An 18,079-nucleotide genomic window follows, 5' to 3' on the forward strand; every position below is an offset into this window, starting at 1 on the left:
CGAGGTACTCATATTTACTTCAGGCAACTTAATTTCCTATAACCATTTTCACACTTTGGGCCAAAACCATTTTATTATCACTATGCCTAACAAGCTGTATATTTTCCAAGCAAATCCAATGTTTACTTTTGCATTTCCATATTTTGTTTTCAATCCTTATTCTTCCTTTTTCTTTAACGACTTACCAATAACGAGGGTTGGGTAAAATCCGCTCTAAATTTACCCTCCCCCATCTTGCCACCCCAGGAAAACCGAAGAGTTTTCCTGGACCCCACCTTCTCAGAGAAACAGACCCCACTCTTATTTATTTTTTTTTTTTAACATTTCCCCATAAATCCACTGCTAACTCCGTGGCCAAACAATCTCTTACTTCAAGTAAATAATACGCAAGGACCAATTGTGATAGGTGTACCCCGTCCGAACGAAACAATTGGCCATCCTTGCCTATAATGTCTGAGTGGCTAACATACTTTATGTCCATAGCACTGCAGAATGTTCTCATTGCGCGATTCACCTTTTTCCGGGCTTTGTCTACTGCAGCCTCATTTCTTGCATTCCTTCAACGCCGCCTGTAAATAAACTCAGTCCACGCAATTCGTGTACCAAGCCAGTTGTTCTTCAAAACAGTTAAATCAAGCTGCATTCGCTATATTAAGGACAAACCAGAGAGCGAGACGAGGTCATTTTCCCCAAGATGCAGTATTAAAAACGCTGGAGACCCTCTAACACATTTCATGCGTGTAAGAGTAGGAAACAATTCATCCCACCTCATGCCTCCGCGTCCTTTCCATACCAGCTCGTGCCCACTGCTGGGTACTCCAAGATTCCTGCCGTAAAGCTGCTGCTCCGCAAATATAGCAGCCCATTTTATAAAGGAGTGGCCTACCAGCCACACCTGCTGCTTGCCGGCCAGGCCTCGAACATCACCTATGTGGAAAAACATAATGAGCAAAAAACCTAAAAATACACATCATTTACGAACATAACTGGTGCAGCAACTTGAGCTCCACCTGCCTATACGTTTGATGGCATCCCAACCCAATCCCAAACGGGCTGCTTCAGTTGCCGCCCCTATTCGAAACGAATGTGTCCCATAATCCCCAGGATGCTCCCCCACCCACAAAAGTGCCTTCCTCAACACTGCCAATACCTGTGACGCCGACAGCCTCTTCCCCGTCAAGTGTATGAAAATAAAACCTTTTCTCATCAATACACAGTTTTGGAAAACTACTCATTCCTGTACCGGGCAACAATCACTGCTGCCACTGCCCTGAAGGAAAATCCACACTCCCCTCCCCAACTGGTCGGTTTTTGATTTCCTTAGCCAAATTCTCACTCGATCACCCTCATGGACCACTTCATCCCACCTCAAGCCTCCCTGACCCTTCAAACCCAACAATTCGGACACCCTGAAAGCCCCAAAAAAGAGCCATATCATACAAATGCGAAATAAAGCCACTTCTTGTTGGCTATAACAGCATGCTGGTAATGCCATCAAAACCTTTTGTAACAACAAAAATGTAATAGGGGCTCGGCCACTCTTTTCCCCCACCGACACTCTCCCCAACCCTTTTAACATGCGCTTAACTAAAATGCCAGCCACTGGGTCAAAACCCCAATATAGCTGGCCAAAAAATGAAATGCCCGCTAACTTTCCCCCAATGGTGGATGTGGACAAACCTTTGTCCACTAAATCCAAAACAAAATCCAAAACTACAGATACATTCACCTCATGTAACTTATTCCTAGAAACCAACCGTACATAACTGGCAAACTCCGCCCATGCTCTTCGGTATGCATTCCTTGTGGATGGCGCCACTGAGCTTTCAATCAGCTGAACTATTCTCCCACACCTAGCTCCCAAATCCTGTCCGGAATAGGCCTTTTGCTGTCTGCTGCTCCCGGCGCAATGCTCGAAAACGCTGCCAATCGAACCGGGACAGTGCATCAGCAATCACATTATTTGTACCAGGTATATATTTTGCCCGAAAAACTATATTTCGTCTTAAGCAAAGCAGCATGAATGCACGCAGTAACTTCAACACTCGCACATCCCTGGCCTTTTGGTAGTTGATGAGATTGACCACTGCCATGTTATCCACATTAAAAAGGAAAGACCTATTCTGAAACTCCTGCCCCCAAAGTGTCAACGCGACCAGTAAAGGAAAAAACTCCAAAAAAGTGATACTTCTCTCTTCACTCAACCACTGCACGGGCCAAGGTTCTGAACACCAATGCCCATCCCAAAAAATGCCAAATCCTTTCGATCCAGCCGCATCCGAGTAGATCTGAATCTGCCACTGATATTGATCGTCAATGAACTGCAGAGGGACACCATTGAAGGCGTCCAAAAATGACAGCCAAATCTGTAAATCCTTTTTGACCAATTTGGACAACCTCACTCTATGGTGGGGCAGCCACGCCCCCGACAATGCCATACCTAGAGCCCTAGAAAAGGTCCTGCCCGCCCGCACCACTCTACAAGCGAAGTTCAGGTATCCCAACAACCTCTGGATTTGCCGAAGCTCGAGCTTACTATGCTCCAGGGCACTGGCCACGCAAGCACGTATCTCACTCAACTTATCCGCTGGTAATCTAGCCATCATGTCTGCCGTGTCAATCTCTATACCCAAAAAAGTAAGCCTAGTCACTGGCCCTACAGTCTTATCCTGTGCTAAAGGCACTCCAAAATAATCCGCCATACTCTGAAATCTGAAGTCCAGTGTTGGCTGACAGTCCTGTGTACCAGCACGTCCCATAAACAAAAAGTCGTCCAAATAATGGCATGCCACACCTCCTACTCCACTTGAAGAGAGTACCCAATGCAGAAAAGTACTAAACTGTTCAAAAAGTGCACACGACACCGCACACCCCATAGGGAGTACTTTGTCCACATAATAGCATCCATCAAAAAACATCCCAAATAGTTCAAAATCTGTCGGATGGATTGGCAAAAGTCTGAAAGCGGACTTAATGTCACACTTTGCCAGCTCTGTCCGCTTCCCCAAGGAATGAACCACGTGTAATGCCTCGTCAACCGACGTGTATGTGACCGCAGTATCCTGCGTCGCGATGTAATCATTAATAGATTGTCGTTCTGGCCAGGATAAATGCTGTATCATCCGATATTCCTCCTTTGCCTTTTTAGGAATGATACCTAATGGTGAAACAATGAGGTTCTCCAAAGGACAGCATGCAAACGGGCCCGCTACTCTACCCAACTCCACTTCCTCTGCCAATTTCTGACCCAGGATGTCATGAAACTCTTCTGCTGATCTTAAGTTATCTGCCCAACGCCGTCTACGTGGCCCTTGGTAGCTGATCTTAACCCCTTCAGTGCCCGCCCCTTTCCCCGCCCAGTGCCGGCCGTTGCATTAGCGGGCGGGGTCTATGACCAGCTGGACTCGTCATGGGCACAGCGCCACCGCGGCCCATGACGAGTCCAGCTCGTCATGGGCACTGAAGGGGTTAAAGCCTTCCAAAAAACCCCAATAAAGTTTAGCTGCCGCCCTTCGATCTGGATATTCGTTTAACCATGGCACTAAATGTTCCAAACTAATTGGGGTAGGCGCCTTTTGGAACCAATAGGACAAGTGCTCCCCTACCTCTAGCTGACCCCCCTTGTTCCTGCCCTCTCTGGCCCCCTGAGCCCGCCGCCGTACTGAAACACTGGGCGACTGTGTGTTTCCCCCCACATTATGAACATTCGTGGCGAAACCTACACAGTTGTCTTGAGCAAAAGCCTCTATTAAAGTTCCAACAAGCTTCGAAACCTGCTGCCTGCCCTCTACCCATTGTTCCCGCCCCTTGAAGGGCGGGACGCCCAAGAAAAGGCCGATAAGCCACCGGTAACCCACTTGCAGTATGTGCCATTGTGGGAGGATTAGCGGATGACATCCATTGGAGCCATAGTTCAGAATCTATTTCACCCCAAGGTTTATCCACGCAAACACTCATCCGGGCTCTAAACTCCTCATCGTAATTTAACCATGAGTACCCTCCAAAATTCATCTGTGCTTTACGCACTATGTCCATATATTTTAACAACGATGCCGCCCTCTCAGGATAACGCTCCACATAAATGCTTGCAAAGATAAGGAACGCTGATGTCCAATTATCCACATTGCGTGGTACTCTGGGACGCCGGGACAACTCCAATTCCTCCTCCTTAGATCCCTCCGGGGCCTGTACGTCCCTATGTAATAGCCTAAAAACATCCACAAAATCGTGGTTCCAGATTTTTTGTTTTGTCTTACCAGCTAAATGGGACCCAAGGGGCATCGCTAAACCCATATAAGGAAGCCAAATCTGCTTAGCCACACTTACTTCTTTCCCTGCGGCACCAAACCTGTCTTCATCCTTTTTCCCCCACCCCGGGACTCCCTGAGAGACCCCCACTACCCCTTCACCTGGACCCGCCCTATTGAGAACACCTTCCTGTCGTGCCATCTCCAGATTCTCCTGCCCTCCCATACCCACCACCCCCAAACCCGGCTGAGCCCTTTTTCTCCCCCAAACCTCCCACCATTTCGCCCTACCTTTAGGTAGCTGTGCCTCTCTGTCCCGCAGTTCCGCTGGCATGCTATGGTGCTGAGTCTTCTGTCGTTGTTTCTCCGTCGCCTGCAAATCCGCTCTAGACTGCTGCAACGATGAAACTGAAAATATTGCACCCCCCACCCCCCCCCCGTGCCCTTTTAGCTCCAACTCTATCCTGGGCCATGTCTTCAACCACATAGCCCCCCGATGAACTCACATCTCCTACACTCCTAACTCCCTCCCTATCCTCTTCTCTCTCCTCTGTTACAGCTTGCGCACTACCACTAGGGCGCGCACCATCCCCAACCCCCCCCATCGTAACAACTCCAGTCAACAGGCGGCCCCCGCTCTAAGGGACAACTGCCAACGCCAAAGTCCGCACATGACCCGCTCCTCACTTTAACATGCCTACCGGAAGCCACTCCAGCTCCCTTCGCCGATGCCAACTGCACCCTCGACGCAGCCGTAGGCCTGGATACACCGCCAAATGACGTCTCTTCTGATCTGGATCGCCCCCATACCGCCGTATGAAAGCTCACCGTGGGATGACCTTCCAGGGCTGCCGCTATCGTCTTTTGCGCAGGCCTCTGTGAATGCGGCACCCATACCCACTGACCGTCCTCAGGACCCTCCCCAACTTCATCTTCGCCTGGCATTAGACCCGGCCTCTGCTGTGCCTTAGGAAAAATATACTGCGTGTCCCAACGACTCATGCGGTCCTGTCCCTTATGACTCACTGCCAAAAGCGACGAGTCACCAACCGGGCTAAATAACTCAGTGTCTTCGCCATTATCACCCTCACCTCCTTCCTCCTCCATCTCCAGGACCACCCCATCTAGTGGGTCCCGTTCAACATTACTGTCCCCCTCCATAACCGGACACTCTGCAGTGTTGCGACGTGCCATCTGCCCACGCCAGGCGAACGCTACTGGCTCCCTTGCCTCCTCAGAAACACTCTGCCGGCCACCAACACCCCCTGGCCCCTCGTGAACTTCCTCCTCCTCACTGTCCGATGAATAAGCCACCAAACCCGCACACTCCCCTGGCCTTAATATGAGGGGAGCCGGCTGGCACTCCACATATGAGCGCCGGACAAAACGGGGGGGGGGGCCCCGCTCAGTCAGTGTTACCTCCTCCCCCAAGCCCCTTCGGCCTCGCTCCTCGCCAAACTGTGCCGCCTTCGCAGCCGCCCCTACCCTCTGCTCCGTTCCCACACACCTGTCATGGCTGGAGGCACTCCTGCCCTTCCCAGACTTAGTTCTGTGCAGTGCGCGCCCCCTCACCATGTCACTAGTCAGCCTCCCCACAGCTGTATCAATGGGGGCCCCCACACTCGCACTAACACTTTTGGAGCGCATGCCCCTCCTCCCACACATTGCAGCAGGTCGCCTCACAGCTGACCTGCCCACCCGGCGAACTGTCTCACCTATACACGCCACGACCGCCGACTTCACACCCAATGACGCCTTCCGTGGTGTTCCCCTCGGCGCTTGTAACACGGGGCCCACCGCGGCCGGGGCTGCCCCCGACAGCCAGTCCTCCTTCCCCGCCTCACGCAACAGCTGAAGCGCTGCGTGCAACTCCGCCTCCGACGCCATGAGGGATTCCTGACAAAAAACAGCACGTCACACTCTCTTTCCTGACTAAAGCCTCAGAAAAACAAACTTCCCCCACCTAAATGCCTCTCAAAGTGCTGCGCCACTCCCTGCTCGCGCCCCCTGACCTCCCTATATAACCTATGCCTCGCGCTGCGCGCTACGCCTACGCCGCCTACCTCGCGCTGTGCCCGTACCATTTGGGCGAATGACCCCGGGGGAAGACGCGCTCCGCTCTGCTCCCCCCGAGGCCCCCATTCCGTGCACCAGCTGAATTGTTTGAACTGTGTTAATATCACCCGCTTGCCTAGAAGTAAATAAAAAATATACGTGCCGAGAAACACACTCAGCAGCGGCCGTAACATTTAAACTCTAACAATATCACGCACTTGACTCCAACTAAAAAAAAACATGTATACATGCCTGGGAACACAGTCAACAGAAACTGAAACATTTCAAATGTAACAATATGATGAAACATTTCAAATGTTACAATATCACGCGCTTACGTTTAAGTACAAAAAAAGCGCGCTTGCCTAAAAGTAAATAAAAATTATACGTGCCGGGAAACACACTCAGCAGAGGTGGTAATGATGCAGTTCTGAACACAAAATCTCCTCCTGCTTCCACGGACGGAATGATTCCACAGTCACAAGCACATACACACATCACACGCTGGTGGGGCCCATAACACCAACATTCATTCTCATCAATCTATCCGTGCCTACAAAGAGATCTTCAAATTATTCCGAACTACAGTTCTATTTTCCCTGGATGGAGGAAACCACAACTATTTAATTTTATCCTAACAATTCCTCCATCCGGAGGTCAATCGGATGATTTAGTTGTTCTAGAGATTTGATGACAAACACTTCGATTCTTATATTAATAAAATAAACATTTCAAGAAATAACCACCCGACACAGTTCTTCAAACAATAATTTTTCTTTATCTAATTTAAAGTTCAGGTTAAAATCCTAACAAATGCAATAGTATCTTTTGTCATAATTACCTATTCTGGCTAATTTCGTTTTCTAAGTCAGAACTGGTCCTCAGAAATTCATCACAGATTCTACCGTCCCGTCCTCTGCTGTCAGCGTGAAGAGTAGCATCGATCGGGGTGCGTTTCGAGCTCATTGGGTGGTAACCTAATTTCCCTCTCAAGACTACTAATATTTATACCAAATTATACATATTCATGTTACATTTTCTCTATTTCCAGGCTGCCTATTGGTTGAATTCAGCCCCGTCCCAAAATTTAAGAAACAATTTTAAAAGTTCTCATACGGATGATGTATAAACTAAGCGTATGGGAAAATCGTTCCCAGGTCAGGAAAGTATCAGTCTATTGTGAATAGGTGGCTTTTGGTTCCCAGTTTGCAACATTTCTTCCGTGTTCAGGGACATTGGCATCTCGCCCAGAGTAGTCTTCATGGACCTGGTTCAGGGGTTCAAGGAGAGGACGCTACGTAGTCAGTGCAGACGCCTTCCTCCATTGTCAATTGCATGAAGTCATGTACTTTAGTGAGGATTCAGTTGGCAGCCATCTTTTAGTAGGCCGAAATAGTCAACTTAAGGTAAAAGAAACACAAAACGTAATTAATACATAGAAATTAATAAAACAATGTTATTCCCTCACTAATACCCTTATGTGTATGCATTTATCTAGCCATATGCAACATTTAAAGCCGTTAATGCTGATTTATTTAAGCGCAAAACACATTAACATTGCTTAAGCGAAACACATAAATTTAATATGCGTACAAACTTAGTTCACTTATTATTTTAGCCATGCAAATGCGTTCCCACATATATTCTCTTGGTTAATAAGGTTGATTAATTCAATTACCACACATTATTATTCATTAGAATTAGTTCTTTAGTTGTTTTAATAAAACTTATGTAAATGGATTTGGTATACCAAAATATTTTATTTTACCCCCTCCATCAGTAACATTTCAAATGGAACAATCTCACGCACTTACGTTGAAGTAAAAATTTAAAATGAAGGCACATTTGCGCTGGGAAACCCTTTTTGGGTAGCTGCGCGCATTATAAAATTAATTTAACATAACATAACATTTAAAAAAAGAGATCCCCGAAAAGCAACAGACAAAAAAAAAAGCGCTTATACCAGTAAAGGGGCCAATAGCCATAGGCGTGCCTAACAGGGAAAAAGGAGGGACTTAAAACACGCTTAACCAATAGCAAGTAGTACATTTTGAAAGACACACTCAACAAATAGGAAAACGGAGGCGGGGACTCACCTAGTAAAGCATAAACTGCATGTCTCAACGAGACAGTGCATGCGTTGCCTAGGCAAGACCTAAAAAAAAATAGAGGTGGGTGAGCCACTGAAGGCTCTAGTCAGAGGCTTTGCTCTGGCTAGCTCTAGGTCCCCCTGGACCCATTGAGCTTTCAAGTGACTTCTGCCTGCGCTTGCCCCACTTTACTTGCTGTGCAATCCTTCGCTTCTCTCCCCTTGGCCATCCTGCAGCTAAGGCTGCCACCTGTCTAAGAGAAAAATACCAGCCATTCATTGGTGTTTTAAGAGTCTGCAAAGGCCAAGACATGATATTAAATAGACAACAATCAAATGTTTACATATTTTTTACAAGAATTTTCTGCCTTTTATTCCTTTCATTGTTATTACCATCGAAAGGAGAATGGGAAGAGAGAAGGCTTGCTCCACTTCCCAATCAAATTAGACAATCAATAAGAGACAGCCTGCTACCTTGATCCTGCAAGATGAGTGGAGACTCCTATTTGTTTTTTAGAAGAACCCTCACTCTCTAACACCAGGTTATTGGCATGCTTCATCATAGGGTTCCCACCCAAGATGCCCAGTGCATTTGTGTGCTTCAACGCCTGATTTACAGCAGAGCGGGTTGTTATTTTGAAGAAAGCCATTTGACCCTGAGGGACAGCTGAGACCATGGCTGAAACATATAGACCTGAGATGTGGGAGACCATAAAAGTCTTGTTTCACATCAAATGTTGTTTTTAACCTTACCTAAGGTTCCCAATATTAAATATCGGCTCCAATGGTAGGGAGACCTTGAGGTAATTTTAATTAGCCTGATCCCTGACAATATATTAACAACCGGCTCTGTTGCACAATTCAGAACCAGGAAAGGTGTGATCATTCATGGCTTCTTCGCTTGATCAAGTTTTGTGACTGTAAATGATCTACTTGAAAAATATCCGTTCAGGGTGTGTGCTGTGCAAAATACTTTTTTGTACGTTATTTAATATACTACAATGTCGCACCATTTATAATACCATACTAATATATGGGACACATGACACCTTACTTGTCCTTATGGTTCGCTAATGGCATCGTTGTCAGGGTAGAAGGGGGTTGTTCCTAAATTAATCTTTAGAAACCCAATTCTAATAATTGCTTCTCAAAGCACTGATATAATATAATTACTAAAGTGACACCCTACCATTACTTTTATCCTATTTTAACATGCTAAATATTTTCGGGGCATATCAGCAACAACCGGCGATAATTATCGCTAAGCGCACTTAGCGCTAGGATAATTATCGCCGGCTAGCGTGGATTTTTATCGCTGAGATAGCGTGCTATTAGCAACACTTATCTCAAAAGCGATTAAAATCCTAGCGCTAACTGCCAAACGTGAGATTATCGCTGGAAACCCAGCAATAATCTCACGAAGATTGCAGTTAGCTTGATGATAGGGCCTCACATACTTAGCTATGATATCCACCTTCCATAGGATATCATGGCTAAGTCAGTCCTGAAGTAGGCGTAAGGAAAGTAGCGATAACAGGGGTTATCGCTACTTTTCTTGCCGCTATGCTTCATAGCGTGGGGCTTGATGATAGGAGAAATGTCGCTTAGCAACATTTCTCCAGTCATGTCAGGTCAGGAACGCCCACTTTGCATCTCATTAGAGATGCAAAGCTGGGCGTTAAGAATCCTGGCGCTAATACAAGGTTTCACGCGATAGCGTGACCTTGCTGATTAGGCGATAAAATTATCGCCGCTTTTCGCCCGAAAACGCACGCAAAAGCGGCGATAATTTTATATCGCCTCCTTGCTGATATGCCCCCTTATGACTCAGCGGGTACACAGGCTCTTAGAGCCAAACCAGACCATTGTCTCGGATGGCTCTGGCTCGGCTCCCCTCTTAAATTGCTGGCTATTCAATTTTTAAAGAAGAAGAACATTAAGTGTAAACGTGGAAAACCATTTTTTTTCAACACAAATTTTATTCGTTTTCCAAGGTACAGGATGGGCAATGCCCAAAGTAAACATTACAAATACAGATCGATGTAGAAAGTACCACATTTTGGAGAACCTCATTGAACTGTCCTGTCTTACATCAAGCCTAACAACTGAAATGGAAAACCATTTTTAACAAATTCTAGTTGAACACTTTTTTTACAAACTGAATCCTAACTATTAGTTACCTATGGAAACACACCGAAGGATTTCCATTTCACAGACTGAAAAGCATTTCAGTTACTTGATTAGGCTACTGTTGCTTGCGGAACTGCAGCACGGTATTTTTTTTTTTGTTCAGCAGCATGGCGCCGAGTTCTGGCACATCAAAAATTATCAGTTAGCATTCTAGATCTGGATTATAGCGCTGAGGCACGATTTGCAACGGATCGTAAGCAGTTGAGCGAATCCCTTTCCGGTGAGACAGGGCCAATCGTTTCGGAGGCAGCTGGGGAGCATAATTGTTTGGGCGTGTCTTTTTCTTATTATCCAATTACAAGCTCTGTGCGGTGGTACAGACAGCTAGTCATTCGTCGTACTCGTCTAGCCTGTCAGTTTCCGACTGGATATCCATGCCTTCAATAATTGGAGTGCAGAAGAGACGAAACCAAGGTTAGTTATATAGTGTTTTTAACCCTCAGGAAACCACGCGTTATGGTGGGATTGGGGGTCTGTACTGTGGTAGAGGAGGGCGGTAACGGCGGGTGGTACAGAAGTATTCACTATGTGGTCTTTCTTATGGTTTCTTTCGTTGTATTATTACCCCATATCTGCGTGCACTGCCTCCTATATGAGCTGTTGTCTCATGCCCGTTCTTTATTTTTTCACCCCATCTCTAGCCTTTTCTCCCCATCGTTCTGTTGCTTTACTTTTTCTAATGCATATTCCGTCTCGCCTTCTATTCCCTATGTTTTATCATTTATTTATTTGCGATTTTATATAACACCTGCTCGTTCCAAGGGCAGTGGGACCCTTTACAACAGGGTCGAATAGGCACGGCAGGGAATCGACCTTTGCCCGAGTGACCTATGGCAGAGGCCGGCTGGTGGGCTGTTTTATTCAGCTGTGCATAAAGCAACTGCATATGTCTAAGCCGATTTTGCCGCTGGCGCAGAACCCGAAAGGCTGCTGTAGCCCTAGATGAAAGTTAGTTTGAGCAAGCCACAAAGTCAGGTCCGTTAATTCACATGGTCATTGCAAAAAAATGAGCAGAGCAGGCACAGCATATAGTGCACCCCCTCCTGTCCCAAGAGGTCAGTCTTTTAAGCCGCATAATTAACGCGTCTTGGCTGTGGGTAGGAAGGAGGCTTTTGTACCCAGCAGCAGGCCATAATGATTCGATAGACAGGCTGCTGGTGCCTGCTGACAGTCTTCTCCCATGCAGATTGGGAGTTTCATTTGACTGCTGTACTATGGACGTCTGGAGAGCAGTGGAACGAGAAAAAAACTGTAAGAACCCCAAAAGTTGTAAATAACTTTATATTTTATAAATAGAAACGGTTAAAAGAAGCGATCTTCTTTGACCATATTTCTGTGAAAAATCCTAATTGATCCGCTATCCTGGAGTAAAAGGTTACAGGCAGAGGAGAGGTAGGAAAGAAGTAAGACAAAAGGAAATAAAAAGGAAGAGGGGCAAAAAAGCCAAATGGAGGGGGGAGATGAAATAGGAGAGAGGAAAGAGGAGAACATTTTGAATAATCTGATGGAGAAAGCAAAAGGAGAGTGGGACGAGACTAAGGAGAATAAGAAGTAAGGAAAGATTGAGTGGAGAGAAGGGTAGAATGAGAGATTGGTTTGGAGAGTGATTGAGGAGGGGGAAGCAAAAGTGGAGAGAGAGGCGAAGAAAAAAGGAGAAAAAAAGTGAATGGTGAACCCCAAAAACTTTTAAACAACTTAAATTATATGAACAGAGATGGTAAAAAACACGTTATTTGACAACATTGCTGTAAGAAACTTCATTCACTCTCTATCCTGGGGTAAAAGGGCAGAGGCAATGGAGAACTAGAGAAAGGAGAGAGAGAGAGATACAAAAGGAAATGAGAGACTGGGAGAGAGGCAGACAGACAAATGGATGGGGAGAGGGTATATACAAGGGGAGAAAACAATTGAGAGTGAAGAAAGGAAAGAGGAGATATAAAAGAATTCCAGATAAACAGATGGAGGGAGAGATAGAAGAGACTAAGGAGAAGATAAAGGAAAGACTAAGTGAAGTAAAACTCAAAAGAGAGACCGAAACGTAGTGGGGAATAAAGAGATAGGCGGTAGAAACAATGAAAGAGAGCTTACATAGGAGACACAGGAGTGAAAGAGAGGGGGTGTTTCTAGTTTGAGAAAGAAATGTGGAATGAGGGAAATAGAGCTTGGGATGACGGAAAAGGGGGGGAAATGAGAGGGTAAGGGACATGAAAAAAGATGAGAAAAACAAAAGAGAATGATAAGGGGGAGAATAAAATAGAGGGGAACAAGGGCAAGGCTGAGGGATGGAAATGGAGGATGAACAGTTTGTATGACAGATGGAGAGACAGAGAAAATCCAATATATGCATTGGGTTAGAATGTGAGACAAGGTGAAATGATGGAGTAAAGAAAGGGGAGACAGAGATAAGGGCCGGAGTGAGTTGAGAAATAATGTTCATGTGTGAGCGAGCAAAAAGCAAGGGCATAGATAACCATATAAACAATTAAATTAAGGACTGGAGTTGAATTTATTTTCTGTTTTATGTCATGCAGATTCAGATCATGTCTCTTCCCACAGCATAAAAGATGTCAAGTACCAATCTGTCCTACATCCCCAATGATATGACCCGCAGAGAGGCTTCTGTGGATCCATGAAAGACTTGGATGTGTACAGCCATTGAAGCATTAGGTTTAGCAGGAAGTTTTTTGGGCCACTTAAGGGTGGGTAGAAGCAGCCTCCGCTTGATCAGGAAAGCCAGTGACCTGTAACAAGCAAGACTGTTGGGACATGAAATTGAGTAGGATTTTTAATGGTCTGAGGCTGAAAAGGAACCTCAGAGCCCTAAATTGAGCATGAGCTGTGGAGCTTTGATTATCAATGCCCTTGAGAAGCAACCTCCGCACCTGATCAGGACAGGGAGCCAGAATAAAATGTCAGTAAAAAGGAGACTTGGGCACCACATGGTGGGCAGGAGCGATAGGGCAATCAGGAGCCTTTAAGCCCTGAAAGTGAGCACAGCCTAGGGGAACTGGGAGTGAGCACAAACCTCAGGTAGCTGAGGGTGAATTCGGGGGCCTAAATGAAGCAATGCCTCCGAAGCAACTGTTCAACCCCAATGCCGCTGACAGCATTGGGGGTAAGTGGGAGCTTCAGAGATCTGGCCCTATGTTCTTGGGTACAGCAGGAGACTGCAGAGTGGAAATTGGCTTAAAGGTCCTATTGGTAAGTTTGTAGTTTAAAGTCTAACTGATGGGGAGGAAACTCCTGAAGGCCTTGGGAAGAACAGTGCATATGGGCCAATGATGGTGAAGAGACGCCTACAGATTTGAGGATGAGTGTGAATCTCTGGGGACGTGTTGGTCAGTGGCAAGTGAAAATCCCTAAGAATGGCCAGGAGTTTTAGGTCCAGATATTCAGTGATCCGAGGGTGAGCAAGGGCTTGGGGATGTAAGAGTGATAACAGATTCGGGCACTTGAAAGTGAGAAAATATATTGACCTAAAGGTATTGTAGTGTAGTTCCTATTTCCCTTATAGTCTATGCGCATTGGAATAATATACACTATAGTTTTTGCATAGGACTAAGGTCAGTATGCTCCTATCGAGTACATTAAACTTAATTACTTTGTGTGCGCCAGCTAACTCAGAGGTCACTAGAAACTTCTCAAATGAACAAGAAGTGATTAGTTTCTGACAACCGCATAAACATGACAACTTTGTTTCCCTTAGAATCGGAACTCGTGTCAGAATCGTGGAAACAATAGATAAATTTGACTCAGTCAATCGTGTATGCTTAGTTTCTCCAGAGTTGCACAGAAATAGAAAGACAGACGTTTCAATAAAAGGTTTTATTGAACAGTCTTGTTTCTCGTGTAAGAGATATGAGCTGTTACAATTATTAGACAGTAAGCAAGATATACGCACAGTGTAAGCAATAAGAAGAAATAATGCTGCAATAGCATTGTCTTTTAGCTATGACATATATTAATTTCAATAAATGGAGAAGTGAATTACAAGGTGAGCTGTCTGTGCCTCTGTGAAGCAATCCATGAATAAGAGGCGTGCTGGCCTCGAAACGCGTCGGAAATGGCAATATATTAATGGAACAGGAAAGCGAGCTGCAGTGGGGCAAATACTACCGGAAGGTTTGAACACCGTTGAGTGCTCTCTTAAGCTCGAGGGCTTTGGTTTGTCAAATTTGAACGCGGCTGCCCTTGGCCGGAGAAGAGATGCACCATTTCTCGTAAAGACAGAAAGGCTTGGAGGGGAACGGTTTCTCTCCGTGAAAGCACGATGTTCAATATGCTAATGAGGCCCGCAATTTCCGAGTTCCTACCTACAAAGGGAGTCAAAAGAAGCTCGGAATAATCACAGGGGCATGGAGCCTACTATAGGTTAAGTACTTACTCACCCTGTTCAGGACCACAACGACCATCACGCTATTAGGGATTCATTGTGAGCCACGCCCACTGAGGGCAGTTCATTGCAATCAATGGAGAAGTGAATTACAAGGTGAGCTGTCTGTGCCTCTGTGAAGCAATCCATGAATAAGAGGCGTGCTGGCCTCGAAACGCGTCGGAAATGGCAATATATTAATGGAACAGGAAAGCGAGCTGCAGTGGGGCAAATACTACCGGAAGGTTTGAACACCGTTGAGTGCTCTCTTAAGCTCGAGGGCTTTGGTTTGACATATTCATATATACATACATAAATAACACAGGCTAAAATGTGAATACTCGTCTGATGCTTCTAAAATAGTCCTACTCTCATGTACCTAACCTAAGTGTAGTGCGAGGTAAGAAGTAGGTGCTGTATTCTATAGTATGGTATATACTAAGTTTAGTATGCCAAGAGTCCCTCTAGGTTCTAGTCGGCTCCATACCTTTAGAATGAGCGAGGTGGGTATCTCTATCCGGGTCTCAAACTCTCTGACCCCGCGAAGGGAGTCAGAACACTGTAAGTTAGATTCTCTGCGAGCAGGGATGACAGTCTGGTCAGTGCGTCAGGCCGGGATATGGTCTCTTCCGAACTTGCCATGGCGAACCGTGCAGTAAAGTCGTGCCCGTGATTTGCCATGGTAAGGGAAGGCTTATTGATAACTGTAGGTGCTTAGGAATGCTAGCATTGACGTTAAGTCGGGCAGAGGAAAACGTCATGGATAAAACCCCTAAGGAATAGTAGTTCATGCATAATAGATGAGTTTTTGGAGAAATCATTAATCCTAGCTATTGGAAAGTCCTGTTCGGCTTAAGGGTCTGGTTTCTAAGAACTCGTTGTGACGTGAGATGGACGGATGTAGGTGACCATGCCTGTATTTGGTTAGCATGGCTGATGCCTAAAGAAGGGCAAAACGAGTTGTGCCTATAAAAGGACATGATTCAGGGAAACCTATATACGGGTATCTAAATCGAAACACAACAGTATGTGTCAGAAGACTTGTGGGTGAACTGCAATGGAATAGTGGTGTTTTCAGTCTTAGATAATGTGACTCGCCCTAGGGTCCTTAAAAAGCTTAATTTACCACAAGTGTTTTCCTAACATTAGATCCCTGATACTTGTGTTTCATTGAAGGTTGCACCCTGCCAATGTGGGCCAGTTTTTTGGGTGCTCGGGTCAATTAGTGATCCCAATCCGACCCTGCAGACCAATAAGTCTGATCTAGATCACAACCAATACAGAACCAGCCGATCAGCAACTGGCAATTAAAAGGGGAAGACAACCGTTCTTATCAGCAGAGGCAGTGCTGGAAACTAATTACTTGGATAACAGTCAAAGTAAAACAACCTCCAAGCATCAAGAGAAGAGGAATAGCAAACGTTTCATAACAACATAAGCAGATCAAGGCAACCGATGAGATGCAAAGTAACGATCCTCATTATAACCAACATTCCTCTCAAAGAGGAGTGTTGGACCCGGCCTCGTGGCGTGGTCCTTAACCCCCCGGGACTGTGGCCGTTCCCCGCCCCGGCCTTCACGGGCCACCCGTCTGAACTGCTCCAAGGCCCTTCACCTGGAACTGCACGTGGTCGCATGCTCCTCATGGCTCCGCCATCTTGTTGGCATCTACGTCACCCCGTACACCAGCCGGCGCGACCCCGCTCAACCCGGCCTCGACCCCAGCGAAGCCCCGACCTCGAGGCACCACGGACTGGCCAGGGGGTGCCGCAGGAACCCTTCATCGCCCCCGGCGGAGGACGGTATCGTTGGGACCCCCAACTGTCCTCCCCTCTCGAGGTGTGATCGCCCTGCAAACTCCCATGGGCCTGGCGCCTCTCCTGCTGGGCGTCTGGCCACCTCCACCCGGCCACTCCGCCCCCTTGGGCGCAAGGGTCCGGACATCAAAGGGCTCCAGACCTATATCTGGGGCGACCCCACCACAGCTCGGCAGTTGTATCCCGGAGTCGAGAGCCCTGCTGATCGAATCGCGGCTGACCCTACGGAGAAGAACTCTTGTCGGAACCATCACGAGCCCTGCTGACTGCGTCGCGGCTCCCTCTTGTGAACCTTTCCTGAACCACCTGGAACATCGGAGCCCTGCAGACGCCGTCGCGGCCCCACCTCGCTGAGACCTTCCTCGGAGCCCTGCTGACGACGTCGCGGCTCGAGCTGAGCAGAAACCATCTTGAGAGCCCTGCTGATTGAATCGCGGCTCTCCACGAACTGTACACCAGAGCCCTGCTGACGCCGTCGCGGCTCGACCCCTCCGAGATCGGAGGTCCTCCAGCTTGAGGATAAGAACTGGGCCCCAGGTACCCTCGTACCACATTCCTGCCAAAGACTGTCCCGCTACCCCTACCCTTCCAAAGAGACATTGAGACTTTTGGTGGATCCCTCGATCCCTTCGTGTAAATATTGAACTCGTAACCTTTTATTGATGATAAAGAATTGCTGGTCTTGAGACAACCTCCTTGAGTCCGGTGTGGTGGTGTTACTGTGCTAGTACGTGATAGGAGAAGGATCTCTCAGGAGACTTCTCGGCAGCGCTCGGCTACTTCGTGCAGTGCGAGGGCCCCCCTTGGTGGTCTCACCGACTCCTCGGGGTCCGCCTTCCAACATTTGGTGGCCAGCGACGGGATCCGAGCCGAACGCAGTACGTACCAGCCAGTACCCACTAGCTACCCATCCAAACGAATAGCATCATGAGCAGCCAGGAAAACAACGCGACAATGGAGTTCCAGCCCGAACGGCTGGAAGAATATACGCACAAAGAATTAAAACAGTTCTGCAGAGACAAAGGCATTGCAACCACCAGCCTCGGTACCAAGGAAGAGATGCAGAAAGCTCTGAGGACATGGCTGGAGGCCGGGGCAGGCCCCTCCCAGGAAGAAGGGCCCTTGCCCCTGACGGAGACCACAGCAACCGCACTGACCCCGGCAACCGGAGGACGAAAGAGCCTAGAAACCGGCCTCTCCGAAGAAGAAATACGAGAGCGGGAAAAGGTCCGGAGCCACGAGCTAGAGCTCGCCCGACTGCGACTGGACGGCGAACTCCAGCTGGCAGAAAAGAAACTGGCCCTCGAGC

At 47.1% G+C, this 18,079-nt stretch overlaps 2 protein-coding genes across 2 annotated transcripts in view; one reads left to right on the forward strand and one right to left on the reverse strand.

Annotated features, from left to right (window-relative positions):
• Positions 1–7,716: 7,716 nt before the first annotated feature.
• LOC146871199 (proteasome activator complex subunit 1-like) overlaps positions 7,717–18,079 on the reverse strand; it is a gene marked incomplete at its 5' end in the record, with an annotated part of 281,652 nt that continues 271,289 nt past the window's right edge. Inside the window, one exon of the mRNA XM_085646233.1 lies at positions 7,717–8,457. Coding sequence (XP_085502359.1) covers positions 8,395–8,457 — 63 coding nt within the window. The remainder of the gene's footprint in view (positions 8,458–18,079) is intronic.
• The window catches only part of EMC9 (ER membrane protein complex subunit 9), an 83,771-nt gene continuing 76,538 nt past the window's right edge, over positions 10,847–18,079 (forward strand). Inside the window, exon 1 of the mRNA XM_085650541.1 lies at positions 10,847–10,995. The gene's annotated coding sequence lies outside the window, so the exon portion shown is untranslated. The remainder of the gene's footprint in view (positions 10,996–18,079) is intronic.

The sequence above is a fragment of the Triturus cristatus genome, chromosome 1_1 (assembly GCF_964204655.1).
Source record: "Triturus cristatus chromosome 1_1, aTriCri1.1, whole genome shotgun sequence".
Lineage (NCBI taxonomy): Eukaryota > Metazoa > Chordata > Amphibia > Caudata > Salamandridae > Triturus > Triturus cristatus.